Consider the following 18,661-nt stretch of genomic DNA (forward strand, 5'->3'; position numbering starts at 1 on the left):
ATAATACAATGCTATTTTCTAATAATATGCTATATTCTATAATTTATTCAACAATTCCCCAAATCAATTGACACCTGCTTTATTTGTAGATTTTTGCATTACCACAAAAAGTGTTGTTATGAATATTTAATTTAGGAAAAATATGGGACCTTTGTTTCTGCTTTCAACCTCCTTGGCTTTTTACCCAGTAGTGGAATCTCTGGATCAAAAGACTGTAGAGTTTAGTAATTTCTTATATAATCCTGAACTGTTTCCCAGAATGGTTTTATAAATTCAGAACTCCGGTAAGAGGGTTGCTTGGCAAGCAACCCTGACTCTTTGCTTCTCCCAGACCCTCTGATTGACCCTTACCACCCTACCCAGCACTGCCCAAGCCTATGCCTTCAGCTACTCACCAACCAGCAAGCTGTCTCCCATCTCTCACAACCCAGAGTCAATTCAGCTACCCATCTCACCTGCATCTAGACAGAAGGTAGGGGAACTGAAAAATATTAAATGGAAGAAAAACCGAAGGAGGAGTTGTGATGGGAGTTCTTCAAAACAATTTGTACCTACTAACTTTCTTCATCAAAAGAAATCACAATTTTCTCCAATTCAGTCTATAATCACAGAACACCTATGTGTATAAGATACAAAATGTCATTTTCTGAGCTTCCTAGAAAGTAGTAGCTCAACAACACTGAAATGGAAATCCAAAGGCATTTTATAATTGCACTCTACCTTCCTCCAGCTCTTGCTATCAACTTTAAATGGAAAAAAATTGGAAATTCTTGCAATCTTTATATAGTCCTAAAATATTTTTAGAAGTCTGTCATTTAAAATATTTAAGTGATCTATATTAAGACAATGAAAAGCCAAATCAAAGAAAGAATTACCTCAAATTATCTTCATTTAATTTCTTTTAAAAATTAAACTACAACTTTTTCTCATGTTTTCATGGCAAATCATTCAGACATTTATGGATTAGCTTTAGAACATCTAAGTATACCTAAACAAGTTTTGTTAGCACTGTTGCCTGAAAGTTTTCTAGTTTCTTCTCAATTTCCCTCTATAACAAGTTATTGCACAAAATTATTTTCCAAATACTTGAGCTAATAGTCATATTCATGAAACTTAGTCACTACACAATTAAACTCCAACTAGAACCAAAAACAGAAACTCTCTTAGATAAACGAAATCTCAGTGAAATGAGTCATTCTGGATAGCTGAAGAAAAATACAAACCAATTTTATAATGAAAATCTTTCTAAACTATTATTTTCCTGCTTTCTTACCATAATGAACATATTTAAACATTTTCCTTGATTAGTATCACTGTGAACATTTTTAAATAAATAATGGGATGCAGATATTAAACTGTAATACTGGATTAGTGACAGGCACACTTCTTCACAGACTAAAGTAAAAACATAGGTGGTTTCTTGGTTCTTCTTTGCCCCATATAGTACTCCCTGCCCCAATACTATTTTCACTGTATTGAGGTATAACACAGATAACTATACCAACACCTCAATGACTTCCCCTATTCTGGACCTCAATTTAAGAAATATGTCAGATTGCTCTCTCATACAAATGAGATATATTATGTCTCCAAAAGCTAAGGATCCAGTGGCTATTTGGCAATCCCAGGCTACAGGAGGTATTCTTTTGTCCTTCTCTGTCTGCTCCTCCCCACCCCCTGCTAATATCTGTCACTTTTCCTCTTCTTGTTTTTTTGCCTTGTCTATTCAGTTTTCTATTGATATTTATGAAGCCAAGAAGTCTGAGAGAAAAAATGAGCCTTTAATAGTCTGTGGATCCTTGAGCTTGCTGAAAATCCAGGCCTTACTTATTATTACTCAAGTACCACAGCAAAGGTGGTTGAAGCAGTGTGGCATAGTAGGAAAAAAAAAAAACATTTGCTTTGAGAGCAAAGGAACTTGGTTCAAATCTGTCCTCCAACACTCACTACCTGTGTGACCTCGGGCAAGGTGCTAAAATTTCCCTTCCTGGGCCTCAGTTATTATCCTCATCTATAAAATGAGGGCGTGTGAGATCTCGAACACATTCTTAACCTGGACAACTTTTAGGTTCAGAGTCATTCTAGAAAACTAGACCTAATTCAATTATTTTGTTGCAACAATAATCATCAAATAAAATCTCCCTCTATATTTTTAAGCAAATTTTGTAGGCAAATTACAACAGAACTAGAAAATAAAAATTCCCAGGACATGCCGTGGGTCAGCATACATTTGTCCCATCTTGTACTCATTTTTATTAGACCTGGGACTCAGTAATAATTGATAGTATGGGGAACTGCTTTGTCAATACACTGTGAACTTCAGGGTCAAGGAGGCAGCTGCCTATACTTTTCCTTTTCCCTACACATCCAGGTGTCAATCTCCAAGTCACAACAAATGTCATTACCTTCTTCGTTTCATCTTCTTTCATCAGTAAATAAGAGAGGTAGTAACATCTGATGGCAATGGACCATCCTTGGAAAGCTAATATATGGCATTAGAAAGAACACATAGGACTTGGAAATCAGGAGGATCTGGTTTTCAAATGCTGCTTCAGATACTTGCAGCCATGTTAGCTGGGCAAGTCACTTAACCTCTCTATTTCCTTATTTACAAAATTGGGGGTAATAAATAACACCTACATTTATAAAATGGGGATAATAATAGCACCTACACCTCATAGGGTTGCTATGAAAATGAAATGAGATAATACATATAAAGCCCTCAGCAAACCATAAAGATTATATAAACACACCAAATTCCTTTTATGAGGCAAACATGGGGCTGATACCTAAACCAGGAAGAGCTAAAACAGAAAAATAAAATTATAGAACAATTTCCCTAATGAATATTGATGCAAAAATTCTAAATAGAATATTAGCAAAGAGATAACAGCAATTTATCACCAAGATAATACATTATGACCAGACAGAATTTATACCAGGAATGAAGGGATGGTTCAATATTAGGAAAACTATTAATAACAGAGCTAACCAAAATCATATGATTAGCTCAATAGATGCAGAGAAAGCTTTTGACAAAATACAACATCAATTTAGTACAATAGGAATTGTACTAAAGAGCACAGGAATAAATGAATTTTCCTTAAGATGATAAACAGTATCTATCCTTAAACCATCAGCAAGCATTTCCAGTAAGAACAGGGGTAAAACAAGGCTGTACATGATCACCATTATTATTCAACATTGTACTAGAAAGGTTAGCCTTAGCAACAAGAGAAGAAAAAGAAGTTGAAGGAAGGAGAATATGCAAGGAAGAAACAAAACTATCACTAAAAAAAAAATCAAATAAAAAACTACCTGAAATAATTAAATGAACACAATTACAAGCCATTTTTCATACAAATAAAATCAGATCTAAACAAATGGAAAAATATAAAATTGCTCATAGAGTAAACTGTACTAATATGATAAAAATGAAAATCCCACCTAAATTAATTTACATATTCAGTGCCATACCAAACTACCAAAAAATTATTTCACAGAGCTAAAAAAAAATAACAAAATTCATACGGAAGAACAAAAGGTCAAGAATATCAAAGGAATTAATAAAAAAAAAATGCAAAGGAAGGTGGTCTAGCTGTACCAGATCTAAAACTATATTATAAAGCAGCAACCATCAAAACTATTTGGTATTGGGTAAGAAATAGAGTGGTGTTCAGTGGAATAGGTTAGGCACACAAAACACAGCAATAAATGAATATAGCAATCTCCTGTTTGAGAAAGCCAGAGACTCTAGCTTCCAAGATAAGAACTCACTATTTGATAAAACTGTTGGGAAAACTAGAAAATAGTATGGCAGAAACTAGGCATAGACCAACATCTTACACAGCACACCAAAGTAAAATCAAAATGGGTACATGATATACAAATCAAGGGTGATACCATAGGCAAATTAGAAAAGGAAGGAATAGTTTACTTGTCAGATCTATGGGAAGGGGAAGAATTTATGACCAAAGATGAGAGAGAACACTATGAAATGCAGAATGGATCATTTTGACTATGTTAAATTAAAAAGTTTTTGCGCAAACAAAACCAATGCAAACAAGATTAGAAGGAAAACAGAAAGCTGGGAAACAATTTTTACAGCCATGTTTCTAATAAAGGTCTCATATCTAAAATATATAGTGAACTGGATCAAATATATGAGAATATAAGTCATTCCCAAATCGAGAAATGGTCAGAGGATATAAACAGGTAGTTTTCAGATGAAGAAGCTAAACCTCTACAGACATATGAAAAAAATACTCTCATTCACTACTGATTAGAGAAATGTCAATTAAAACTACTGAGGTACCACACCTCACACATATCCAATCGGCTAATATGACAAAAAAGGAAAATGACAGATGTTGAAGATGATGTGGGAAAATTGGAACACTAATGCATTGCTGGTGGTATACCGAACTGATCCAACCATTCTAGAGAACAATTTGGAACTATGCCCAAAAGGCTATAAAATTGTGCATTCCCTTTGACCCAGCAATACCACTTCTAGGTCTATATCTGAAAGAGATCATTAAAAAGGGAAAAGGACCCACATGTACAAAAATATTTACAGCTACTCTTTTTGTGGTGGCAAAGAACTAGAAATTGAGGGGATGCCCATCAATTGGGGAATGGCTAAACAAGTTTGAATATAACGGAATACTATTGTGCTTGTAAGAAATGATAAGCAGATGGATGTCAGAAAAACCTGGAAAGACTTACATGAATTGATGCTGAGTGAAATGAGCAGAATCAAGAGAACACTATACACTGTATCAACAACAATGCACGATGATCAACTGTGACTAAACTCTTCTCAGCAATACAATGATCCAAGACAACGCCAAAAGACTCAGGGTGGAAAATGCTCTCCACATTCAGAAAAGTAACTATGGAATCTAAATGCAGATTGAAGCATTCTATTTTCACTTTCATTGTTGCTTTTTTGTTGTTTTTTTCTTTCTTGCAGTTTTTCCCCCTTTTGCTGATTCTTTTCTTACAACATGACTAATGTGGAAATATGTTTAATGTGATTGTAATGGATAACCTATATCAGATTGCTTTCTGGATTTGGGAGTGCGGAGGGAAGGGAGGGTGGGAGAGAAATTTGGAACTCAACATGTAATTGGGGGAAATGTTTTAAAATAAAATAAAAATATGAAAAAAAACTGCATAAATGTTATCTGATTTAATTATACTAAAAATTAAAGTGATAAAAATACCCTCATCCTTTAACTTAACATTGGTCTTTCTGTCAGACAGAAAGGTCTCATTATAAGAAAATGTTTATAGTAGTACTTTTTTGTGGTAGTAAAAACTAAAACCAAAGTACATGTCCATCAATGGGGACATGCTAAGCAAATTGTAGTATATGAATGTAGCAGACTATTGCCTCACCTTAAAAAGCAATATGAACTATTATATGAACTATTGAAGAGTGACATCATGAGAAAAAACACACACATACACAAAGCAGAAGGAACAAAAAGATTCTATAGTGTATAATTAGAAAAAACTAAGTTTGGCCCCAGAAAAGAATTTGAAAAAAATGCACTGCCTATCCTTCATGATGACTATAAGTATAAAATAAGGCATATACTGCAAGAGTCAGCTAATATGTTGTCTGGTTTTGCCAATCTGCTTAACCCTGACTATTCTTTAATTCTTTGTTATAAAGATGGCTTACTGAATAAGGAAGAGGGTAGGGAAATACTTTTTGAAATTAAGGTGATGCCATAGTAGATAAAGCACTGGCCCTGGATTCAAATCCAGCCTCAGACACTTGACACTTACTAGCTGTGTGACCCTGGGCAAGTCACTTAACCCTCATTGCCCTGTGCAAAAAAAAAAAAGAAAGAAAGAAAGAAAAGAAAAGAAAAAAAAAGGTGATGCAAAAAGTTATCAATAGTTGTATTTTGTTTTGTTTTTTAAACAATTTAAACAAACTGCTTCATCTATATCTATTCAATACATTAGTAAAAGATCACTTTGCCCTCATGGAGTTTGACTTCTATTGGGGAGAAACCAATACATAGTTAAGTAAATATGCAAAAAATAAAATAAATACACAGCAATGGTAAGGAAAGCACCAGGTGCTAGGTTGGATGAGGCTAGTCCTTCTGTAGAAGGGGACCCCTAAGCTATGCTTTGAAATAAACTAAGGATTTTGAGGCAAAAAAGCATTCCATATATGGGCAAACAGCCTGTGCAAGAGCAGGGTAGGGTAGAAATGGAGTTGTCACAACCAGAAAAGGGAGAGTTGGACCATCTAGCAGGAGTACAGACTGCGTAAGGGGAAGTAAAATGAAATCAAGTCAGGAAAGATGGACAAGAGTCAGATTGTGAAGTGTTTTAAATTATAAAAGATGCCAAATATATTTGATTCTAGATGCAATTACAAGTCAATAGAAAGGTATCAGCTTGGCAGCTATGTAAAGGAGACAATGAATAGATCAGAGCCTTGATTCAGTGACACCAAACAGGAAGACACTGCAGTACTCTAAGGCAAACGGTGACAAGGGTCACAAGGAGAGTGGTTATGGTATGAATAGAAATAAGGAGATGACAGATGCAAGGGACCACTGTGAAGGTAGAAACCACAAGACTGGGCAACAAACTGCCTATGCAAAGTAAGGGGGAATGAAGGGTCAAGAATAACTTCTAGACCTTGTAACTAGATTACTGGAAAGATAAGCATATCCTTGACAGAAATAAGAACATCTAGGGAAAGATGTCCAGCAGGCTGGTAGTCATAGAGCTCAAGACAAAAAATGAGGTCTGGGATATATAGATTTGTCAGTCATGTGGAAATTGATGAGATCACCAGTAGAATTTAGAGTAAAGAGAACAGGATTCACAATAGGGCCCTGGGTGGTACAAACACAAAAATAGAGGGAAGGACACAAATGATGATCAGCGAAGGAAACTAAAAAGGAACAGTCAGATGGAAAGAGAGGTACAAGAGAACAATGTCATGAAAACCAGAGAGCAGACAGCATACAAAGTAGAGAAACAACTAAACAATAATAAGAGTTGTAGAATGGTTAAGAATGAGACCACTGGGGGCAGGCTAGGTAGCTCAGTTGGCCCTGGATTCAGGAGTACCTGAGTTCAAACCTGGCCTCAGACACTTGACACTTGCTAGCTGTGTGACCCTGGGCAAGTCACTTAACCCCCATTACACCCCCCCAAAAGTAAAACAAGAATGAGACCACTGGATTTATCAACAATTAAGTGATCATTGGAGAAAACCATTTCAGAGAAGTGGTTTAGCCACTTTTAATGGAAAGTGAGAAAGCACAGACATCTTTCTCTCAGGAAAAGACAAAGAAAAGATATAATCAATAGCTTATGGGGATGGCAGGATTAAGCACATACTTTCTGAGTTTGGGGAATATCTATAGGTAGCAAGGAAGAAAGGAAGCCACTGGAGAGAGAGACTGGAGATGAGAAAGAGTGGAGAACAGACAGGGTAAGCTCCCAGGAGACAGGAAGGAATGGAATCAAAGGAATAATTAGAAGGGGTGGCCTTGGCAAGGATCAGCTAATTCCTTTAAAGTGGAATAAATGAAGAGAGTGAGGATGATAATCAGAGGATCAGAGTTATGAAGTCAAAGTGATGGTACATATATGATTACATTCTTCCTCATGTACTCATTGCTTTGAGAGAGAACTTTGGAAAGATTCATAAGGCCATCAAAACTTTACAAGGCTAGTATGATCTCAAACAATTTCTGTACCTTCAAGGGATATATCTATTAATATGACTCAAGAAAGATGCAAACTTATATAAGGAGACTATGGTCATTTGATCTTTATCTTTAAAATAGCTAATAATTTACTATGTAATTTTAAAAGATGGCCTAATTTAAAAAAGCTTTGGTGTCTTAAGTCCTCCATTTCTCCCATATTCCTCCTCCTTCATCTTTTTTTTTTTTTTTTGGTGAGGCAATGAGGCTTAAGTGACTTGTCCTGGATCACACAGCTATTAAGTGTCAAGTATCTGAGGCCACTTTTTTTTAGGGAAAAAAAAACATTATTTAATATTAATTACAACAAAGTAGCATAAACATTGTGGTAGTCAATACCAGGACATTATCTGTGACATTTACATTAAAATTTTCTCCAGCGTTATTGTAAATGGATGCTCTAGATTTCCTAAATAATTGGCATTAAGAAAATCTATACAAAGGCAGTTAGTTGTTTAATGTGCAGGATGTCAGGACACATAGTGAGACAAACAAGTACACACATCATTAAGTATACAAAAAAGAATTTCAGATGCTACATTTCAAACACAGTTTAGAATTGAAAGTGCTGGGGGCAGCTAGGTGGCACAGTGGATAGAGCACTGGCCCTGGAGTCAGGAGTACCTGAGTTCAAATCCGGCCTCAGACACTTAACACTTACTAGCTGTGTGACCCTGGGCAAGTCACTTAACCCCAATTGCCTCACTAAAAAAAAAAAAAAAAGAATTGAAAGTGCTTCTCATCTATAGGATAAAAAATGGCTTCATCTCATCCATAAAAGGTGAGAGCAAAAAAGTAACCCTTTTAAAGGTTAAATACACAGCACCCCATTTTTAATGAAATAACTCACTTTTAACATTTTTTTATTTGCAGTGTTCTTGCCACATTCTCTCCTTAGTTGTTCACTCATAGCTTGTAATTCTCTTCCAAAGTGGATCATTCTTTCAATGGCTGCTTGACTTCCTCCACAAAGCTGTCGCCTCAAGTGACTTGAGTCAACTTCTACAAGAACAATGACCTTCCATCAGTAATACCCCACCAAAATTAAACCTATTATTACCCTAGAGAAAATGACAATATAATCAAATCAATTCCACTCATGAAATACACCTTACATTTCAATTAAGAAATATAACACTAATGAAGTCTAACTCAGATGTCTAGCTTTGTAGCTGTAGTTAACATTGAACATTAGAACAGATACATTTTTACCATTTATAAAATCAGCAAGAAATCCAACGGATAAGTATGAAATTAAGGACAAGAAGGCTCCAATTCCTTTCCAGTTTTATTACTGATTTCTGTGTAACCCCAGGACATCTAATTACGGTGCGCTGTGTTTTTAATGTTGTCTTCACCTTTTCCAAGTCAGAAAAGCTTAAGATACACATACAGGTAAATTATAAGAGGGCAACAGAAGAGTATAACTTAGGTATAATAAAAAATGTTGCTTTTAAAGTCTCAAAGCAGCATGAAATCAAAAAGGTTATGTTATCTATCAGGCTGCCTTAACTACTATACACTTGATAATGGAATTAATTATTAAGAACAAAGTAAAAATAAAGTGTCTTTCTGGAAACCAAGAGGTGAACTCTTGAACAATCCCACTAAATCTTTACTAAAGCCATATACCTTAATAATGAAAAGTCATATTAGAAAATAGTTTTACAATAATTATCTTAACTGCCAAATCACTTTTTAAAATAAAACAAAAGATGTTCTTCCAAAGTTGATTCCATCAACATAAGTAGAAGTTGCAGCTGCTTTTAAACTAGTTTTTTTTGGCTTTAAAGAGGCATGTAACTGGGGCAGCTAGGTGGCTCAGTGGATAGAGCACTGGCCCTGGAGTCAGGAGGACCTGAGTTCAAATCCGGCCTCAGACACTTAACACTTACTAGCTCTGTGACCCTGGGCAAGTCACTTAACCCCAATTGCCTCACCCCCCCCCAAAAAAGGGCATGTAACTTTGTTAATAAGTTTATTTTTAAAGGGTAATCCATATCCTTGCATTTATAAACCACATTTGCTTATAAACACTCTAGGAACATTTGTTTCTTTACTAACAATTGAATAAATGTGTTTACCTCAACACACTGAAGAAATCCAATACTGCCATGGAGTTTCTGCTGAATAAATCATTTAAAAGCTTCAATAATTTTAACTCTCCCAACTGTGGAGAATTCTAATAATCACTGAACTGTGCAGTACTATTTGCAATATAAGGCAACAGAACAGTGCAATTATGCATGCTATTAAGATTTAAAATGACAGCTCAATTAATTACATGGAGTTCAGTTTGGCTGGAAAAAAAGCCAACCAAAACTATCCCTTATCCAATGTTGACTTCTGAGCTAAATCTAAATAAACAGGACTTTCCACATCCCCTACCTTCTCACTCTCTCTCTCTCTCTCTCTCTCTCACACACACTCTCTCTCTCTCACACTCACACACACACACACACACACACACACACACACACACACACACACACACACACGATTTTAAAACTAATTTGAAAAGTGCCACTACAGCAAAACTTTAACCAGAATAAATTACTTAAGTATAGACCCAAATTACTTAATAAGGAAAAATATTAGACATTTTATTTTCAAAGGAATTATGTGAATGAGAATGGTTATTCGCTTCTGTATTCTTCAACTTCCTCTAGTAATCCCCCTCAAAAATGCAGAAATTAAGTAAACTATATTATTTTAAAATGCAGAAAACACATTGGTAAATTCTTTTTGTGTCTGTCAGTTGTGAATGAGTACAAATAAGAACAAACATAACCTTGTAGCTACCATTTTTGTTAAAAATATAAGAAATATCACTGCAGACCCATTTCGGTGTCACATTCTTCCATTTCGTGGTCATGCTTAGAGCTACCATTTAGGAAACCATTGGATGAAGTCTCTCCAACTCCATTGGAATAGTGATCAGTTTCCATGTCTACATCATTGCTGCAAAAGGAAAAAATAAACCTAATTACAAGAAATACCATACTTGTAAAAAGTCTGTTTTAGAATACGTTACATCTCCCAAACTGAACTCATTATATCAAATGCACCCAAACCCCACTTCTTTCTAATTTTCCTATTATTTTCCAAAGGTACCGTTGTGCTCCTAATGACCAAGAGCTCACAATGAGGATCTAGTCAAGTCAACAAGTACTTAATAAAATACAATGTTACTCAAACATATGTCTAATTATGTTAATATGATAATACAGAATGACAATTTTTAAAAGGTAGTCAAAACTAATATATTCATGATAAATACACAGTTGATACTAATCAGATGATCTAGCCTTACAGGAAAGAAGGAAAAAAGTATAAATATTTTTGAAAGTTTTTTCATATATATTTTCATTCAATCCTCACAATTATCAATACACAAAATTTTTTTACTGTTCCTAGCTAGCAATAAAATTCCATGACATGAAATGCTATCAGTCCCCTCATTTTTCTAGCTCCTTTCCACATACTATCCAAAATGCAAAGGTATCCTCCGATCTTAAAAGTCCACCCCCAAAAGTTCCTCACATTTATATCTAAAATCTATGAAGCACATTTGTTGTTTAAACTCCTCTTCTTCCTCAAAATGTTCAATAGCCTAATTTCTTCTTTACCTTCTTCTAAAACATCCTCAAAATGTTGTTTTTTTTTTTAATCTTGTAGTCAAGTCTAAGGGTTTCTATTTAAATTTCATCCTTCTAGACCTCTTTAGCACCCTTTCCTAATCCAGCTAAATTCCATGCACTATGAAACCTTGATCTGAACTATCCTTTATAATTTTACTTTTCCATTCTACTTAATGTCAGAATTAACTAAATCTAGGAAGTGATTCCTCTCAACTTTTCTTCTATGCCCATTTCCATGGAGAAATAATCTTAACATCATTATTTCCAATTTGATTTTGGATAGAACACTTAAAACAATGTATTGATTTTTCTTTATTTATCTGGTTAATTTCGGGATAGCTAATCAAATATTTTGTCACCTCAACCATAAATGATTAAGTTATAACATGTCTTCTTTTCTACTCCAGGGTCAATCTGGGACTAGAACAAAGGTCACCCAATTTGTTTGTTCAGTTCATTTTTTATTTTGGTGCTTAATCTTTCTTACCCATGGTAGAAGAGGTTCTTGCTGTATTACCATGAAAAATTTCCCTAAGAAACAGTATTGCAAATGTTTATTGGGTTCCCAGGCTAGTGTCCAATGCCTAATAATGCCTAATTGTGACTACTTCATATATGCAACCTTGGTTAAGTTAAGTTAACCTTCCTAAGGGCTTACTATGATTCTGACTCTCACACAGCACACGCGCGCGCGCGCACACACACACACACACGTAAGACTTCTAGCTGTAATTTCTAATTCTCATAATAATTCTAATTTCTCTCTCTCTCTCTCTCTCTCTCTCTCTCTCTCTCTCTCTCTCACACACACACACACACACACACACACAAGGATAATGTTCTTACTCATCCTCCCTACCCTCAGGCTCTGTTTCTTCTTCCCTGATCCTAGATGCCTATATCCTGGTCTGGTGGCAATCCCAGATAAATCTCCACCTAAGATCACACTTTTAAAATATTACTTTGCAACTAGGCTATAAGGCCTAAAGCAATTGCTTACCTGGTGAAGCTATTAATTTGTTGTGATCTTGACACATTTATACTATTCAGTTCTGGAACATTTAAACTGGTTGACTGGTGTTTACTATGACAATAAGATTGATGCACTTTATTTGATATTACTCCATTACTACAACTTTCAAAACCTAAAGGAAACAGTAATAAAAGAAAAGAATACAAGATTTAAATAATAAAAAAGTAATTTAATATTAGTCACAATGCATAAAACAATAAAAATCTCAAATAACAAACGCATTTATTAAGTGTTTACTAAATGCCAGGCACCATACTATTTATTTAAGGACATAAAGATTATGTAATGAGGGGGAACTGAACCATGGACGACAAAGTTGATTTTGCTAATGAACTCAAACCTACTGAAAAACAGTGAAAACTCAAACATTTATTGTCAATTTCCAGTGTGTCAGAACACCATTAGTACCCCAAGTACTAGTATACATACATTCTCTAGTGAAATACATAGCCACCTCATTAAAAAATGTATATGCTTAAGGTTGATTGAACTGCAGCATTTCACTAAAGATTTTGGTGGATTTTACTATGGCAAATACAAATAAGATGTTTCCTGCCATTTGATCTAGTTTATTACAAAACATATGGAAACATAAAATTCAGCCTTAATTAGGTACTATTTTCATATCAACCATAACACTATAACTTGAAAAATATACTTCCTAAGTGACAACCCATATCCCCTTTAAAAGTTTGGTCCACTTAGTTACACTATGACCAGATTTCAGATAAAAACTGTCCACCCCCCCAATACTTTTAGATGAGAAATGTGAATTGTTAAAATCTTGTTATGCATATCTGTTATAAGGGTCTTTCCCTAACACACACACACACACACACACACACACACACACTCTCTCTCTCTCTCTCTCTCTAGTTGACTGCTGAGTTTTAATGACAATTTATATATTTCCCTATCTTGACACCAAAAATAAGAAGCCCAGATACACAGAACCATATATTTACTATTCAATTTAACACTGGAGGCCATCTAGTCTAACCCTATTTTTACAGCTACGACAACTGAGGTACGGAGGAATGAAATGACTTGTCTAGGATAAAATAATTAAGTATCTGAGGTGAGATTTGAAACAAGATCTTCCTGACTTCAAGTCTTTGTATAGCATATCCACAACAAAACATGTCATTGAGTTCTTACCATGTTGAAATCAAAGAATTACCAACTGGCTAAAAATCAGCATTTAATGTTTACTTCAAAAGAAACTTTCTGAAAAACATTTTATATATTTTTTACCCATTTATTAGAAACTACAAGGAAAAGAAAAATACCAAGTTTTCTAGATGAACCCTCACCAGAAAAATGTGTGGTGTTTCCTTTGCCTGATGCTAAACTGTGGATATTCATTCCATGGCTAGGGCTCATGCTTGGACTACTAAATGGTCGAGGACTAACAGGATAACAGTCTTGAGACTTTGGACTCCGACCTCCTAAACACCTTACTTCGCTATCGGTACCATTCACCATTTCTATAAACTGGCGAACCCTAAAGAATAAAAGAAAGATAACGTTATAGTAGACATTACACAAAGGCATTCAACTTGGTACTTTATCTTAATGTATTTGACAGTATCTTACATATTAATGATTTCAATGTTAAGTGGCTAATTTGGGGGGAGGGGATTTTCAGAATTTTGTCAAAACTGTATGTAAATACTGGAGACGGTGGGAAGGGAGGGTGGTATTCTTTTTGTTTAAAGGAGTTTAAATAACCAATAATTTGAGATGATTAAGTTAAGCAAAATAAGATTGTTTTAAATCAGTCATATTCCTAGGAACGAGGTTAATACGATCAAGAAAATTAGTATCCATTTCAAAATAAGTCTGTAGAAGTTCTACTCTCTTGCACTGAGATTTTCTTTTTTTTTTCCCTTCCAGGGCAATGAGGGTTAAGTGATTGTCCAGGGTCACACAGCTAGTAAGTATCAAGCGTCTGAGGCAGAATTTGAACTCAGGTCCTCCTGAATTCAGGGCCAGAGCTTTATCCACTGTACCACCTAGCTGCCCCCTTGCACTGAGATATTCTATGGGAACTATAACTCCAGAACCAAGATTTTTTAAATGCAAAAAATATTGAGGAAACAGGTTAATTATTTAAAAAGAATTCCCTAAAAGACTTATTGCAAGGGACTATTTTAAAAATAAAAGAGTTAAATCATAATTCCTATGATAAATTACAGAAGCAAAATGCACAAGTCAGATATCAGAATATTGTATTTTTTAAACAATGCATGTTATCATCATTTAAATGTTCCATTTTAAAAGAATAATCTTACAAATATTTAAATAAGAGCAAAATTAAATTTAAAGTAATCATAATATTAAAATAATTTTCCCTATATATCAAATAACCTAAGAGGAACTTACTTTAATGTGAATAGGAGATTCGGATTTCTTTCAAGTAAACTTGGATATAATTGTTGTGTTGTTTCAATGGCTTCTCCCATTCTTCCTGCTAATACCAATTTCTGAATTCCTTTTCATTAAAATAAAGTAAAAAGTTAACTTTTTTTAGTGTTTTTTAAACACTAAAAGAATAAAAGCCAACTAAAAGTCTGCAGTAATTGTTTATTATTTACTCACAATGATAGATTTCTATTTCTCCCTTGAAAGCCTTGCTCTCAAATAGAAATGAGGAACCACACTTTGGGTTACAGGCATACCATAAGTAATGACATTAAATGGCCCACTTTAAAAAAAATCCATAATTTTAGGCAAAACAACATTTACTGGAGGAAAATTGTTATATGGAAATAATGTTTTGAATAATTAGGAAGCAATGTGACAAATAAGCAAACCAATATTAAGAGAAATTAATTCTACTAGGGCTCACATGGTAGCTCAGTCTCCCAAAACCATGACTGTCTCTCAGCCAGACTAATATTACAGAATTTTTTGGTTATAATGTATAAATGATGTTATTCTGAAGTAACACTGGTTATAGGGCACTGTTGTGTTTAGTATTCCCATATAACTATAATTTTTTTAAAAGTCCAGAAAGTCACATATCTGTGCTCAATAAATACAATATAGGCCAATGTACAAATAATGATGAAAAATGTTAAGTAAACATTGCGGTTTCAAGTGCAATAAAAAAAAACTAAAGAACTATAAAACAAATAAAATTCTTTATTAGGCTTTCATTCATAACCTGACTGTTGTCCAAAAAAATAAGCTAAACTTATCAAAGTCTTATCAAATTGCCTGTTACCAATAAAACAAACTCTGATACAGTCCATGACTATTAGAATCAAACTAATTTGCCATTGTAGCTATAGGCCCAACAAACTTGGCCTCAGCACAAATCCCCACCAATTATTTAAATAATTTTTATTTTAAATATCTTCTACATACCAATCTATTGTTTTCAAAGTTAAAATAAATGATTTTTTCTTCTAAGTAGGCACAAAGGTCTTTGCCATCAATCAGGAAGATATTACCAAAGATTTGTGCAATATTATTTTTGTATCAATACAGAGAATTCTATGATAATTCTTATTCATTTTCTTTTGAAGTTGACCATCATGTTTATTAGAATAAACTCTGTAGATCTAAAATTATTCTAAAAATCATGTAAACATTTTATAATGAAAAGCATTATAGAAACAAACATCACAAAAAGGACATAGCTGAAAAATTAAACCCTAAATAAAATATTCTGAGTTCTTACTTTGTCTATTCTTAATTGAAGCTAATTCTTCTAGTACAGTCTGGTCTGTAGATCTGGCAAATGCTTCCGCTGTGGCACAGTACCCATGATGTACTAAGTAAGATGAAACCATTCTTAAAAAAAAAAAACACAAAATGAACATATCCTTACTTGAATAAATATGTATTTCATTCTATAATTTTGGTGTTCAAAAATACTTCAGAACTCAACTTTTAAAGATGTCTAAATAATCATGTGTCATACATCTACGTAGCTTTTCCTTAAAAAGAAAAATGTTCCAAAACACGCTTTCATTGCTAGTTAACTCGAGGTCCCATTGGATAAATATCATCTATTTCTAAATGTTTACTCCCTATCCCACCAAGGTCTTCCCTTCACAAGGTCATAGATTTAGAACTGGATGGGACCTAGAAAATCATCTACTCCATTTTTATCTCTTTACAGACAAAGAGAACCTCACTGAGGCCCAGAGAGGTGGAGTACTTTGCTCAAGGTCACACAGATTATATGCGGCTGAGATATGATTCAAAGCCAGGCTCTCTAACTCCAAATTCAGAATTCCTCCCACCTCTCAATTCCATTGACCACATTCTTTCTCTAAATTCTAAGTGTATCCATTCAAAATGTGTGCATTCAAATGTGGCCCCTTCTACCCTGTGATTAGCTATGGTGTTAGTGGTGGTGGAGGAACAGCTGAATCTCATTCAATATTTATTAAGTGCATCCCATATGCAAAGAAGGCACTGTGACAGGTGATACAAATTCCAAAACCAAAATAGTACCTAACCTCATTCTTTTGAAGAGAAAGGGACTTGCACACACTTAAGTCTAATAAAATATTACAAGGTAGTGAGTGATAAAAGCAAAGGAAAGAACCAGACAAAGGACCATTGAACTAATCGATGAAGAAAACACTTTAAATTGAAGACAAGTAGAAGAGAACAAGGAAGACCATATGGGAAATGTGACATCTAAGCAAGATAAAGAATCTGAAAGGTAGAAATGCCAAAAGAATATACTCTAAGTTGAGGAAAAACACAGATCTCAGATGCAATGTCAAGTTTAAGGATCAGCTAAACTAAAAGAAAAAGAACATGCAGAGTTATGTGACTGAAGGTAGGTTGGAGGCAGACTATAGACAGAATTAAATGGCAGCCAGGCTGAAAGTTTGCATTTTATACTGGACCTGTGCCTTAAAAAGTTTTATTTTTGTCAATTACATGGATGGACTGAAAAGTGGAAACAATAAACAAAAGGAGACCCATTTCCTGGCTAGTATACGTACAATCCAGGCAAGTGGTTATAAGGGCCTGAACTGGGGTTGTGTTCTGGGTGAATGCAAACAAAAAGACAGATGTTGTGGACAACTGATTAAGGGTAAAGATGATCACATATGACTCTCAGACTATAACCTATATGACTAGGAGAACCATGATGTCATCAAGACAAATGGAAAAGTTTAGAAGATGGGGAAGCTTTAAGAAGGAGATGGGAGTTCAGGCTTTGGACATGTTGAGTGTCAAGTATTGATGGAACAGCAGGTAGAGATATCCAACAGACACCTGGAGATGTAAGGCTGGAATTGAGGGTAGAGATCTGTACTTGATTTGCATACGAGTAATTTGCCAGAAAAAAAAATTAAACCCACGAGACCTGATGAGATCTTCAAGAGACAGAGGACAGAGAAGAACACAAGAAAATGAGTGGGCAATACGAAGAAGGCCCAAGGCAGAGACTGGGAAACATTCATACTGCACAGGCAGGAGAAAGGTAAAAAAAGCAGTTAAAAAGTAATAAAGTAAAAAGAAGGGTTGTTGCCATTAAGTCAAAGGGGGAATTCTAAGGCTACATTGAGGGAACGATCAACATAATTTAAAACTATAAAAGTTTAAGGACATAAACACTAAGAAAAGACTATTACAAATGTAGTAGTAACTAACACTGAGGACCTGTGGAGGAAAAAAACCCAAAAACTAGGACAAAAAAATCCCATTAAGAATACTGGAATAAGAAACTGCTACATAAGTGACTGGTGAGGGATTTACTTCTCAAAGAATACTGTGCAACTGCATAAATAGCTAAACATTAATGAATTATATTAAATACAAAGTCAATTAAATTATTCATAAAGACTGAATATAAAAGAATAATCTATAGTTAATTAACATAAACTTTGTGCTTTTCTGAAATACATGCTAGGGCTATCTTTTGCTTTCTTGAGGCAGCTAGATGGCATAATGGATAGAATCCTGGGTCTAGAGTCAGGAAGACCTGAGTTCAAATCCAACCTCAGGTCCTTATTAGCTATGAGACCCCTGGGCTAGTCACTTAGCCTCTGATTGTCTCAGTTAACTGTAAAATGGGGATGATGATGATGATGATGATGATGATAACCAGCACCTGCCTTGTAAAACTGTTGAAAGGATCAAATGAGATATTTTTTTTTGGTGAGGCAACTGGGGTTAAGTGACTTGCCCAGGGTCACACAGCTAGTAAGTATTAAGTGTCTGAGGCTGGATTTGAACTCAGGTCCTCCTGAATCCAG

The 18,661-nt window shown here is 34.7% G+C and overlaps 1 protein-coding gene across 1 annotated transcript in view; it reads right to left on the reverse strand.

Moving 5' to 3' along the window:
• Positions 1–18,661, reverse strand: part of RANBP9 (RAN binding protein 9) — a 90,647-nt gene that overhangs the window by 7,675 nt on the left and 64,311 nt on the right. Inside the window, 6 exon segments of the mRNA XM_043987361.1 lie at positions 8,605–8,756; positions 10,594–10,715; positions 12,396–12,540; positions 13,742–13,932; positions 14,814–14,922; positions 16,117–16,229. Of these exon segments, the coding sequence (XP_043843296.1) occupies positions 8,605–8,756; positions 10,594–10,715; positions 12,396–12,540; positions 13,742–13,932; positions 14,814–14,922; positions 16,117–16,229 (832 nt within the window).

This window comes from Dromiciops gliroides, chromosome 1 (assembly GCF_019393635.1).
Source record: "Dromiciops gliroides isolate mDroGli1 chromosome 1, mDroGli1.pri, whole genome shotgun sequence".
Classification (NCBI taxonomy): Eukaryota; Metazoa; Chordata; class Mammalia; order Microbiotheria; family Microbiotheriidae; genus Dromiciops; species Dromiciops gliroides.